Below are 14172 nucleotides of genomic sequence, written 5' to 3'. Positions count from 1 at the left end.
GAAGAACCAGCCACGTGGTCGAAGACGAAGAGATGACGACGGTAGCGACGCAACCAGGACCCAGACCCCACGCTAACAGCCCCGAAGTTCTGATTCGGTGCTCTTTATATCTGCCTGGAGTGGCCAAGCTCCACCTCTGGCCACGCCCCCATTCTAGAACCTTCTAGGCCCTTCGGGATGGTTCCCGGAGCTTCTCGACTGACTCCGCCGTTGACCTTTACCCCAGATACGCCCCTTCATAATAAGGTATTATGTAATGCAGCTATAACCTTAATTACCCTTACAGGCCGGCAGGTATCACCCTGTCATTACACATCCATGCATGTGAGGGTGGTGACGGTGTATTAATGTGTGTTCTAGGTTGGGGTACACATCGCCGATGTGAGCTACTTTATCCGGCCGGGGAATGCCTTGGATGAGGAGGCATCTCTGCGTGGTACCACAGTTTACCTGTGTGAGAAGGTGAGATGTGGATTTCTTCTTGCCACAATATCAAGTGTTTTACAACCCGCCGATTTCATCCTTTCATTCTTAACTTTACGACATGATGTAAAATATTATGATGTAATGATCATCGCGGTACCAGTTTCCCCACAACTGTAATTGTAGTTGACATTTTCACCACATTTTTTTGTGTGCTTTTCAGTACTTCCCGTATGAATAACAACAATGCTAAATATCTCTCATGATGTTTTAAACGAGGTGATTTTGTGGATTTCTTATCATATGATGTACCGTCACATCATGAGCGACAGGCTATCGGCGCAGTGTAACACTCGTGCCTTGCAGCAAGGAGACGCTGGGTTTGATTACTCAACTCTTGTGCCTTTTTGCTTGCTGTTTTGTTTGTTCTCCCCCCTGTTAGTGAATGGGTTTCCTCTGGATTAATCAGATTTCCTCTAAATAAAACCCATACAATCTTAACTGGCATTCGCGAAAACATCCCCTTGCTGAACAGTTACATGCAGGTGATTTAATCATGTGTGGGTTTGCTTGCAAAACACTCGTTGAGTTGGTGCATATGTATTTGCCAGATTGTGTTTATTGATAGAGAAGTGGTTGCGTTTATGTGTTTGTGCACCTGCAGAGGATTGATATGGTGCCAGAGTTATTGAGCTCAAACCTGTGTTCCTTGAGATCCAACGTCGACCGGTGAGATGCACCAACAACTGTGAACTCGCGAGTGCGCACATTGCAACCCATACTCAGCAGCTAACGTGCGTTGTTGCCAGGTGCACATGTAATCCCATGATGCGTGGTACTGCAAAGCTTTTGCAGTCGAACAATGGTTGCTACGTATATATTCCAGTTGAGTAATTTGTAACAACCCAAACCGGTATTTGGCCAAACATCCCGCTGCTGAAAGAATGACTCGACTACCAAAAACTTGGCAAGACCCTCCTGAAAAAGAGTCTCGAGACTTTGCGAGGCTTTCCTGAGTGAACACCCTGCACCACTCCAATGTCGACGACTCCGCCACTCGACGGTGAATGGCCACGATGCATGTGCTGTGCGCGTGCAGGCTGGCATTCTCGTGCATATGGGAGATGACTCCAAAGGCTGAGATCGTGAGCACACGTTTTACCAAGAGCATCATCAATTCCAAGGTGATTCCCTCCCCCCCCCCACAGACGTTCAGTTTTTGTAAAACTCTCGTTTGCTTTCACGTTTATTGTATCAGTGCCTTGCTATGTTAGTGCAGTTGGGGTTTCCGGATGGCTGAGAGGTCAGAGCGTTGAGCTTGCACCTCTGGGTTCACAAGTGGAGCGAGATGAACCGGGTTCACAAGTGGTAGTATGTATGTTGAACTTCTTTTGCACCGTACGTAGCCAACTGTGCTAATCGGAGGTGCGAGGTAGGACATGAAAGTAGTGAGTTGATGGTCTCTGTCCAGTCAACAATCACTGCACAAAACACAGAACATGCCAATTCGTCACGAGTACAGCACACCGGTGTGTTGTACCAGTGACGAATTGGCCACGTTCTGTTTATGTGACAACCCTTACTAGTCGGCTGTGTCGGGTGGTGGCGGGTTTAACGACACATTTATGTATTTACACAATCTAACCCAAAAAACCTGTATTATGGATGATATTGGTCACGAAAGCCTACGTGTTAAACTCACTGCACAAAAGACCACCAAATTACATTGCACTAAATTTGGTTAAATTCCAGCTTTGAGAATTCAAAAAATATAAATTTTACTGTCTTTGGGTGAGCGTAACCCTCAGTGGTCATCGGGCGCCACGTAGACATCTGTTGAGTTCTGGCTTGGGCTTGGATCAGGCGTGGGCATTGTGTAATTGCGAGGACCCCATGGTTCACCCGTGGTGTGTTCATCGTATCCCCGCAGGCGTCTCTGACGTACACAGAGGCTCAGCTAATGATGGACGACGCCGGGCGGAAGGACCCGGTCACCAGCAGCTTGCGTGGCCTCAACTCCCTGGCCAAGATCCTCAAGCAGAGGCGCATTCAAAACGGGTAACTCATTGTCAAGATCCTCATCCCCTCCACCGCCTCTGGAGCGCTGAGCAGTATTAATGGGTGCACCACATTTAGTCGATCGGCAGGTCGCCTGTGGCGCGGTAAAGTGTGGTTACTCCCGTGTCGTCTAAGACATCCGGCCAGCGTGGAAGAGTAGGCTAAAATACATTGAGAGGGACTGTAAAAGGGTGTATCTCTAGAGGGGCCCCCTCTTATGGGAGCCCCCTTCCAGCAGTGGCTTGAGCAAGCAATTGCAAAGCTGCACCTGTAGGTTTTTTTGACCCCATGATGCATGAGGCTTGGGTGAATACCATGCACAAACAAGTGTTACAGGATTCATACTCTTTGTTTTTTTTTCAGTAAAGTCACGTAGGTAAAACTATAAAATAAAATAACAACTAAATTAAATCACGACATTTCGGGCGCAACACAAGCGTCCTTCTTCAGGTGGGACAACCACAGCCAGAAACAATTGCTGAAGTGGGCAAAAAAGGGCTGTTGTAACAGGCTATATAGGTAAGAGAGTGGGGGGGAGCAAGGGGGGAGAGATAGAGAGGGGGGTGTGGGATAGGGGAAGTGGGGTGCTGCTAGAGGGATTAAAGGGGCGAGCACGGCAAAATGCCGGGGGGGGGGGGGGAGAAGTGAGCGGGGCTGGGAGTGGGAGGCTGAAGAAGCTGGAGATGCGGAAATGAAGGCAACAATAAAGAAGTTAAGGTTTTACCTGGTTAATAACATCCTTCTAGATTGGAGTGTTACAGGCTGCTGCGGGGCTACATTGTGGGCAATAGAGGACAATGCAGTGACATAAATTGTTTTACTCTACTTAATGCTCCCATGTCTGTGCTCCCCCACCTTTGCCAGCGCGTACTGACCACCACGGTTTAGTACGGTAAAACCACCCCACGACTCGCATGACATGGGGGTGGCCCTCATCCAGCAGTGGATTGACTTAACGAGCTCTGCATGTTCAACTCAAATATCTGAGTTTGTGAAGTGTCTTATATTAAGATTCTGTGTTGTTTTGGCTGGACATGATAATCGCTCATGTCCCTTCTCCACCCGTAGGGCATTGACTCTGGCATCCCCTGAGGTCCGATTCCACATGGACAGCGAAACCCATGACCCGATCGACCTGCAGACCAAGGAACTCAAGTGAGTCTCGTCAAGAAGACACCTCCCATGACTGCAATCCGACTGTTGTGCAGACCTCTCTATCAGAATCAAAATATATATTTCTACTGGAAGAATCCGATGAGCTATAAAGCTCTTTTTTCACAGATGTCCAGTTGGGGCAGGTCACAACGTTACAACAACAAACAATATAAGCACACGTTAGGATTGCAAAGTATTGGAAAGGTAAACAAATAACTTAAACAAATATACAAATAAAACTAAACTATTTTTATCTTTTTAAAACATCTTACCTGACCACAAATGATAGCTGAACAAAGTGGCTTATCACGTGGGAAATTTATTATCAGCAAAATAATCTAAGATAAAGATTCTTGACCCTTGTGATTGATGTGTTGTGGTGGCGGAAACTGGTGCGTGTACACAGGGAGACCAACTCGATGGTGGAGGAGTTCATGTTGCTCGCCAACATCTCCGTGGCAGAGCGCATCGTAGACGAATTCCCCGAGTGTGCGCTGCTTCGACGCCACCCGGCGCCTCCGCCTTCCAACTACGACATCTTGGTGAAGGCGGCGAAATCAAAGGTAGAGTTAGAACCCCTTTTAACGACCACCCTTGTTAACTAATCGCTTAACAACGGACCTCCATAGAGCTCAATGTGTAGGCTTAACCGACCATTTCCCTGTTAACGACGGGCTGTTGTAGGTACAGTAAATATGAATTAATGCCACGTAGAAGGGAAACAATAAAATAATAAGAATATAAAAAATTAAATTCTCACGACGTTTCGACTGCAACACAAGCAATCATCATCAGGTGTGAAAACCACAACAAGAAAATTTGAAAAAAGTGGCAGTTATTTTTAATGTTAGCACCACGGAGAGAGATTTGACAGTTTGTTCAGATGGACGAGTCCATCTATGTTCGGAAAAGAGGAGGGGGGAGACGAAAAATAATGGATGCGGTCTGAAAGCCACCTTGAGCGTGATCAATCAATTAAGACCCGAAATGGTTTATCAAATCTCTCTCCGTGGTGCTAACGTTAAAATAACCGCCACTTTTTTCAAATTTTCTTGTTGTGGTTTTCACACGTGATGATGATTGCTTGTGTTGCAGTCGAAACGTCGTGAGAATTTTATTGTTTTATATTTTTATTATTTTATTGTTTCCCTTCTACGTGAATTTACTGAAAGAACCAATAATATGAATTCCTGCAGTCACGAAAGCTTTAAATCAAAATGAATTCATGCATTTATTAACAGTGTTTATTTTAATATGATGTGTTTATAATGTTAGTATCTTTATGTATTCATATCCATTGTTTAAATATTATAAAGTACGTGTTTTGGGTGAACAAGGGAAACTTTCGATGCTCGTGTTCGTGGAACCAATTACCGTCTTTAAGAGGGGTTCTATCGTCTCTAGATTGCTGTTAACCTTCCTTCAATATCATCCTCCTCGCAAGGAATTCAGAGGTCGCCGGGTGGCTCAAATTTTTGTTTGAGGTCTTTTGGTTTAACCGGGTGAGAACTCAAGAGACCATAATAGTCTCATTTGCAAGGGTCACCTGGGTCACCCTATGACCCAGAGATTACAGCTGGGACCCTGGCTTCAAAATCCAGCAGCCGCATTGAACACACTGTGTTATCAAGTGTAGGGAGTTGAAGGACTCGGCTCGTTGCCCAGCTACTCCACAGAAATAAGCAACAAAAAACCATCACGATAAATGTAGTACTGTATTTAATTTTAGATAAATTCCAGCACTGAAATGTTGAAATATCAGGTCGACTTATTGTGATGAACATTGTGCTCAAAATGGGTGGGAATGTGCTACCCCCTACTGTGAAGCAGAGGTGCCTTGAAACGATGTCAGTATTGGCCTGAGCGAGCAATTGCAGGGTTGCACCTTTTACCTTTATCTTGAGATGTAGCCGTATAGGTTCCACTCGCCCTTAGAGGCAGAACAACTCAAAAGGTGTGACGAACCACAGACAACGCTGGAAGGCAGCCAGGCACTGTGCCAGATGTAGATTAATCCACTTGCTGTACTGCCTTCTCCTGGCAAGCCAGGTTATGGAAACCTGAATACCCACAGGAAGTGCGCTGAATAACGTTTTCTTTCCAATACACCACAACCCTTGCTGCTTCCCCAGCACTGAACTACAAGCCACGTGCGGGATAGTCACCTCACAAACGCCGGTGTGCCCGATTTTTTTGCGCAGAACATCGAGATCCAGGTGGACTCGGCTAAGGCGTTGGCCGAGTCCCTGGACCGGGCGGCGGTGCCGGGAGCGCCACCATACCTCAACACTCTGCTGCGCATCCTGGCCACGCGCTGCATGATGCAGGCCATCTACTTCTGCTCCGGCATGGAGCCCGACACCCACCACTACGGGCTCGCCACCGCCATCTACACCCACTTCACGTCGCCCATTCGACGGTGACGTGCTCTGGCGTCAGGCACACGCGTGAAATCGACCTTCGCGATTATTGAGGGGACTATGTTGTTGTCTTGGTGTGGTCTGGGACTGTGTTGCCTTTCCCAAGTTTAGGAATTTATTAATTAATTGATGTACTTATGCAATGTTAATTTGTCATTATGGCACACCTCCGATTAGCACGATTGGCTACGTACTTGTATATCTTTTTTCTATTATTTACTTTTAGTGATTTGTTTACCTTTCCTATTCTTAGCACTCCTATCATCTACCTACTGGACATCTGTCAAAAAGAGCTTTTATCGCGAATCGGATTTCTCCAGGATAAAGATTCAGATTTTGACTTATTTTTCTAAAAGGTCCTTTAAACGGGAAGTTTGGCCAATTCCTTAAATGGTTGTTTGGCTTGTGTTGGAGAAAAACTAGAGGATTCGGAGAACACCGACGCCTACAAGGAGGGTGACAGTGTTCCACGTGCAGAATCAAGAATCCATTGCCGTGTTGCAGCGGCGGCCAAAAGTGAATTGCAATTCTGCCATGGATCGCTAACGATTTTGTTGTGGATCTTAAATAAGAACACAGATATGAGCAGGCAGCAATTTGCGTTACATCTGATGACAAATAAAAAGTCCTCAACAAAGAATTAAATTCATACATTAACAAAGATAATTTCCACCAGCAGATGGTGCTAGAACGTGGTATGGCCAGAGTACAGTATTCTTTCAGGGTTAAATCCATCTGAGTCATTGTTTGCGTAGCTTTCTGGTGGATCGTGAAACCCGCTGAGATCCAACAGAATGAATCGCGGTGCTTGGTGGATTAATACCGCTGCTCCGTTGGCATCTCGTGGCCATACCGCAGCCTGTATCTACTGTAAATTTAATCTTCATATTAAATAGAGGCTACAACAAATGTGAATATTGTTGTTGTTGTCTCCCTGTACCGTTACAGATACTCGGATGTGATTGTGCACCGGCTGCTGGCCGTGTGCGTGGGCGCCGACCCACGTACCCGGCGCTCACCGACAAGCAGAAGCAGCAGCAGCTCTGCAACAACCTCAACTACCGCCACAAGATGGCGCAGTACGCCCAACGCTCGTCTGTAGCTTTCCACACGCAGGTGGGAGGCGGAAGTGTGGGCCACGTGGAGCTTGCACGGCGTGTGCTTAGGCACCTGATAATGAGTCCATTCGTCTCTTGAAAACCATTTTTAAGGTCACGAAAGCAGGCATCGTATTGTGCGTGTAGTAAGAATCAATTGTTTTCTATTCACACGCTTACGTGTGGTGGTGCCGTGGCTGTACTGGTTGGCTACACTTGACATTGCTTTTCAGCATTCTTCTGTGTTTGCTGAAAAACCTCGTCACTTGGCACATTTGCCCATGATGTGACAACTTTATTTGATTGGCTCTGTCAGGTGATGGAGGATTATAGTCAATACAATTGACATTGTACCTTCACGATTGAACTCAAAAAAATCCCCATGACATGATGCCAATAGCACAACTGTAATAAATTAGCGGGTGGATGCGGAAAATTACCTTAAATTTTGTTAAATAATTATGGGCTTGGTAAGTGATGCGCGTGTGTCTGCTCTTGGCCACGTAGCGGTGATTAACGGCTGTTGTTGTTGTGGTCTCAGTTGTTCTTCAAGAGCAAGGGAGTGGTGAGCGAAGAGGGCTTCGTGCTGTTTGTGCGCAAGAACGCCGTGGTGGTGCTCATTCCCAAGTATGGCTTGGAGGGGACGGTTTTCTTTGACTCCAAAGATCTCAAGCTCAACGTTACCTTCGACGAGGAGGTAGGGCATGTGTTCACTTAACCGGGAGGCATTGGCATTTCCCGAACGGCTGAATTCTGCATTTAAACCCAGGACTGGCTTAATGCACTGGGACCCAAGCCCCCTGACCATCTCTCTACGATTAGGTTTCTATCAGACACACAGACACTTGGTTTAAGGTGGAAGAACGCAGTGAGATACGAAGCTCCGTTTTTTTTGCCATTTGGCAGTGTGGACTATTACAGAGGAAGTTACACCGGTGGATACATTAGAGCCGGATGGCTCACAGGGCTATACCAAAATAAACTGAAACTGAATTAAATGATGTAAATGCGTTTCAAATATAAAACGGTCACAATTAAATTTGCTTTGGAAATAACTGCCATGACGGAGCCCGTATTGTCACGGAGAGGACATCACATTAAAAATACAGTAAAATCCCTCAGATCCGGAAGAATTATAGAGAAAATCTAATGCTTTCTGTAAACAATGAGAAACTCGAAGGGCAGAAAAGTACTTGTAGAATAAAAACAAATAAGGGAAATAGTAGTTGATGCAAAAAGTGATCTCTAGATGGCAAAAAGCACATTTGTGATCAGTGGATCCGGTCCTTTCCAGCATGCCTTGTATGCCGCATTACATTGTCACTCTGCGTGGATAATGCACACAGCCTAATTTGGACCAGAAGCTCAAAAGGGTCAACATTTGCAGCCATATTTTAGGTATGTTCTTAACTGCAATTGTACACTCCATATAACCTAAGGGGGGTTGCATCTACTCCTTAATGATGGCCAAATAAGGCTTTAAAATTCCTTGGCTGGCCCGCACATCACGATCCCTCGGTTGGTTTGGTCATTGCAGCCATCGGCTTCTCATGCCTGGTTTTCAGCTCGCGGTGAGGTGGCCCAAGCGGTATTGCATTCGCTGTGTGTTGTGGAGGTTTGCGTTTCAAACTCGGTGGCCACTCCGGTTAATACTGTGGTGTGTATTAAGCGTAAAATATTTACAGGCTATCCGCTTTAACAGTGGACGTTAAAAGATCCTGTAACGTTATTCGTGTGCCAGCATCATGGTCCAAGGTTGGCAAATTACATGCAAATTACTTATTTGGGGAGCACATATTAATCATTCGCCTCCTTTTACAAAAACGTAGCAGTGACCTTGAATGCAAACGTTTTGAGAATCAGTGAGGCTTTTCTGAGTGACCCTTGTAATTGTATGAATAATAACGTTGGGTTCACGTCAATCCGTACTTGTATGCAGGGCACTTGGCAGAGAGCAGTCAGCGGTAGTGTAGCGGTTAGCGTTCTGTGCTACAATCCTGGCGACTTGGGTTCGATTCCTTCGCACGGTCAACACCAGTGATGATTATCTGAACCGGTCCTGGGCCTCCCCTAGGTTGACTCGGAACTCAATTGAATGCCTGGTGCGGTGTGTAAACATCGCCACTGGGGAGACAAAGGCGGCCGGGCATGGCGCTGGCAAACCACCCCCTTGTGTGCCGTGCCGGCCTTCATCTGTGCTCCTCGCCAACAGCACTTGCCCCAACAGTCTGTTAAGGCTACATTAGAGATGTCTTTGTGTTTTGTGTAGGGCCTCACACTGTGCGTGGAGGGCATCGCGCTGAACATGTTCGACCGCGTGCGCGTGTCGCTGGATTCGTCCAACCTGCAGCACCAGCGGATCCGCATGCACCTCGTCCGCCCGGAGGTACTCACCGTGCGGCGCGACGCGCAACCTCGGAATACCACCGATTTGTATTGTGACCATGCTGCTGTTGCTGCTTGCTGCGCCAGCAGTAGTGCACAAAAAACAAACGCTCGCCGCATCGGAACGTCAGCGGGCCGAAAATTAATGACACAAGCCACAGCATAGCGCTTGTTGCCATGCAACCCAAACTGTGGGACCGTATAGTAAACCCATAGAGACACAGAGATACATAGGAGATACAGAGAGACCCATTATGATTCCTAGAGATTCATAGAGACTCATACAGATACATAGCAGTGCATTAAAAACAAGCTCCTGTACGATTGTGGCAATGCAACCCAAACTATGGACCACATTTTACACCACTGTAGTCTGCGCTCCTTCAATGGACGGGGTGGCAAGATGACACAAACTCTCTCCTGAGGCTCTCCCGTGGCTATCAGACCCATCCATTGGCATTTAGCCCCTGAACTTAATACCCTTATAACACAGGAATAAAATATAAACTCCGGTCTTGGATGGAAAAAATATATGTATAGCTAGCATTTTGAGCTGCAGTCTGTTGTCCTATACCTCCTGTAACTGGCAAATTGGATATAACGCGATGATGAATGTATGAGGGAACGCATTTTTTTGTATAACGCGGATCTGAACTGGATTTAACTCGGTTGAATGAATGGAACTACGTCGCGCGATTAGGAATAAGCGGTTGTGTAACGGCTGCCTCGGCGTAGCATCACACAAGGCGGGATGCTGCTGGATGCTTCTAGATGCTACCCACGTTCCTTAGTCTTTGTTCAGCCTGTGTTACGCATCTCACGCGTTATTGCGGAATGCGCTTTACCCCATATAATATATATTATTTATTATAACACGATTTTTCCAAAACGCGGTGTTCTTGAGGTACGCAACTACCGTATTATAGAACAGACTGTATATCCAAAGCCTATGGGATACTATCCCTACCTATATCAGTTGTGACTGTCCGTGTGTTTAAATCCAGCTTGAAAACGTCGTTATTAATTGGATTTTCCTGGATTCTGATTGGTTATTACTGTGAGGGGAATCATTATGATTAGCTTTTATTACATTTTGCATGCTGTGTAAAGTGTCAGTATCACTGTCATTATTGTTATTATCGGCTTTTAGTTTATTTCTATTGGCTTGTATCTATACTTGAGTAGTTTTTTTAATGTCCAGTGCTTTTTTGAGATATTTCGATATCCAAGGTGCTGTATAAATTAGATTTTTTATCATGGCCCTAGTTCATTGCACAAGGAGGGCCATTATCTGAAACGTGACCTATTTAAATGATCGTTTGGGGCTGTTGTTGATGAATGCGAGTTCTCAAAATACCAAGCTAAGTCAGGGTGTGGGAGCCTTGGTAGATATCAGATGTCTTAACAAAACTCCATGAGTCTGTTCTGCATGGGTTTCCTCCGGGTTCTCTGGTTTCCTCCCATATCTAAAAAGAATCATGCGTTGAAACTGGTATTAAGGTAGTTTACGTATCGCCATGGGTGGCAGGGTGGCACATTGGTAAACCCTTGCGTCTTGCAGCAAGAAAACTGGGTTTGATTCCCAACTAGAGTGTTACTGTGTGGAGTTGTCATCTTCTCTCCCCCTGTTCCTCAAAAGTCTTCAGACTTGGCGAAGTTTTTCAGTGTTAATAAGTGTAATAATAACGTATCACTTGTGTTGGAAATACTCGCATGTGTGTGTGTGAGAGCATTGGTGTAGTGGTTAGCACGCTGCGCTATGAACCCGGCAACCCAATTCCCACTCACCGCCAACACCAGTGAGGATTATCTGAACTGCTGTTTTGCCTACCCAAGGTCAACTCTTTCTTAAATGAGTACCTGGTGCAGTGTGTAAACATCAGCACTGGGGAGAGGTGTTGGCCACTTACCCCCTCGTGGGCCATGCCGCCTAACAGCAGCACAGTCTGTTAAAGGCTTATTTGGGTGACTATCTTCGTTGTACGTTTGTGCCATTTGTGTGTCCGCTGTCACAGATTCCAGGCTACAACCCTGCGGAGTCCACCCCATGGGGCTCGCCTTCTCCCCGGCCTAAGAAACCCAGACAGCACTAGTGTATCGTGGATGCGGTGTCAACAAGATGTCGGAGGAGGTGCATGAGTGGGCACACACTCTGGGTTTTACATCTGCAGAGTTAATTAAGTGTACATTGTGCTCGCAAGTAGAGGTGAACAATTGAAAAAAAGCAGTGGCGGTTATGAGAAATGTTACCCTGAAGTAACAGACGGTTTGCACTCTGAACTTCAAATCCAGAGGTCACCGGTTCTTCGTTCTCCTGTCGCAGCGGTTCAAATGGTAGTACAATCAGCCAATGAAGGTGTATACGCGTCAAGATGTATGAAAGGTTTAGGATATCTTATGCCCCACTTCTTTGCCAGCCAAGACACTGACCCCCTTGTGATGAAGGTGATTTCACAAAAATATTGGTTACTGAATCGGTGGTGTTTATTGACTAACGCAGCAGTGTCCAACCCACAAAGCACTGTGATCCATTCTGGTATATCTCAACATGTTCCGTGATCTACCAGCAATATATGACCAACAGTTACCCGGATGGATTTAACCGACTAATAGAACACTGTAGACATGCCAAGTGCTAGTGCGATCTATTGGTTTAAGATATATATTATTAATCCATTAATTCTTAGTCGGGGATTTTGTTTTGCCATCTGCTATAACAAGAATTGCTTTATATTAGAGGTGTTAATTCCTATTTGTCCAGAGATCCACAATCAAATCTTTTGCGATCATCCACCCATGGATCGCGATTCACATATCGGCTACCACTGATCTAACAGTTGAAAACCGGTTTAACACGTAGGCTTTCGCGACCAATATCCATAACACAGTTTTTTTGGGTTAGATCGTGTAATAAATATTTAAATGTGTCGGTAAACCCACCACCACCCGACACAGCCAATTCGAAAGGTTTGTCACATTAACAGAACGTGCCAATTCGTTACTAGTAACATCACACCGGTGTCTTGGAGAGCAAAGCCCCAACATTTACAATCTGAGTACAATGTTTCACCAGTAATTACAACCAGCTTCATCAGGCGACAGCCAGATTCGTGGCGAATCCTCGTTCCTTAATGCGCATGCATAATGTGTGTTGATTAACATATAAATAACCCAATCGGCAATGGATACCCGTAGTCATATGCATTCATTGATTCCCCTCCCAATTCGCGAAAGAAGTGCTCACAAGTGATGGCTGTCGCCTGATGAAGCTAGTTAGTGCTGGGGAAATGTTGTACTTAGATTGTAAATGGTGTGGCTTTGCTCTCCAACACACTGGTGGACTGTACTAGTAACGAATTGACATGTTCTGTTTACGTGACAAACCTTACTAATTGGCTGTCGGGTGGTGGTGGGTTCAACAACACATTTATATATTTAAACGATCTAACCCATAAAACGTGTATTATAGTTGAAAACCTACAATTGTGCCAAGTTTGGCCTGTTGGAGTGGGCCATTAGGGTGGCCACTCGGAGGGCAAAGCTCTGGGGAATCCGAGCAAGAGCTTCGAAGTATGATTGTGCACGGTGACACCCGCAGGGGTCTCGTGATGGATGGCAAATGGAAGATTTTTTATCGCGAGAGGATTCCCTGCAAGGGATGTTAGGTTACTTATTCTTCTGAGGATGCCATTTACTGTATGAAGGGGCAGCGGTCAGCTGCATAGAACAGAGTATAAAATTCCCCGAGCTGTTGCTGTTTAAATCGTCGGTTTAATGAAGAATTTCACCTCAGGTCTTTTTTACACAGCTACCCCACCCCTCATCGGACTCTGTGCAATCACACAAGGAATGTTTTTGGAAAAAATGTCGGTGTCAGAAAATTTTAAGGTTTAATCGTTTACAAATGCGCATTTCGTTACAGCTTCTCTTGTCCTTTAGACGTGCAAAGATAATTTCTGACAAAATATTGACACGTTTTCAAATTGTTTCGTAAATGGTTATAACTTTGCTCACGTATATACAGTACTTGGGCAATAATTCTGAGCTCCTGGAGTAGTGGTAAAGATTTAAGGTAGTTGATGTCTTTGCGACTTTGTGTAAATGTGTTTTACATTTTTTAGCTGAATCGTATATTCACAAGCATGTACACATGAGTTATACGCGTTTATATACAAAATTAAACCGATTTCTTTTCCATGCATCTTCTGTTATTTTGGTTACTTTAAGTTACGTTTTCCACTGCTGGATGAACATCTCGCCACGTGATGTTGGATGTCAGGTTTAGTTTGACCATACTTCACCATGCTGGTCACTGTTGGATGATAATAATGTCCACTTGCAATGCACCACCGCGCAGTATTCACTCGCCTTCGAATCGAGTCCTGCACCGCCGTTTCACATGCAAATTTGATTATCAATCCCTGGGCCAACTTGCTCCTGATTAGCATGCGATTTGCCACATTTCGATCTCAGAGGTGATTAAATGCGCCGGCTTCCAGGCTTGTTGAGCCGCTCGGAGCCCAATTAACGAAAATTGTTGCCAAAGCAAAAGCGTGAGCTCGAATGTTTGTCCGTGTTCTTTTCAAACCACCAGTCGAACGCCGGCCTCTGCCCACTCCGACCGTGCGCAGGCC

The 14172-nt window shown here is 45.5% G+C and overlaps 1 protein-coding gene and 1 long non-coding RNA gene across 2 annotated transcripts; both read left to right on the top strand.

Moving 5' to 3' along the window:
- Positions 1–245: 245 nt before the first annotated feature.
- Positions 246–1608, top strand: LOC142924722 (uncharacterized). Its single transcript, XR_012941791.1, has 3 exons — positions 246–462; positions 1088–1152; positions 1523–1608. It is a non-coding gene; the product is annotated as an uncharacterized LOC142924722 (long non-coding RNA).
- A 5306-nt stretch (positions 1609–6914) lies between these two features.
- Positions 6915–12927, top strand: LOC142924721 (exosome complex exonuclease RRP44-like). The gene is made up of 4 exons (XM_076067370.1): positions 6915–7172; positions 7695–7850; positions 9423–9539; positions 11554–12927. The coding sequence occupies exons 1-4, from the start codon at positions 7128–7130 to the stop codon at positions 11629–11631; spliced, it is 396 nt and encodes a 131-aa protein (XP_075923485.1). The 5' UTR covers positions 6915–7127; the 3' UTR covers positions 11632–12927.
- The last annotated feature ends 1245 nt before the right edge of the window (positions 12928–14172 follow it).

The sequence above is a fragment of the Petromyzon marinus genome, chromosome 16, assembly GCF_048934315.1.
Source record: "Petromyzon marinus isolate PM22_M1 ecotype Great Lakes invasive population chromosome 16, UKy_Petmar_22M1.pri1.0, whole genome shotgun sequence".
In the NCBI taxonomy this organism is placed as follows: domain Eukaryota; kingdom Metazoa; phylum Chordata; class Hyperoartia; order Petromyzontiformes; family Petromyzontidae; genus Petromyzon; species Petromyzon marinus.
Note: the sequence above shows the minus strand (reverse complement) of the source record. Positions and strands in the feature narration are given on the sequence as shown.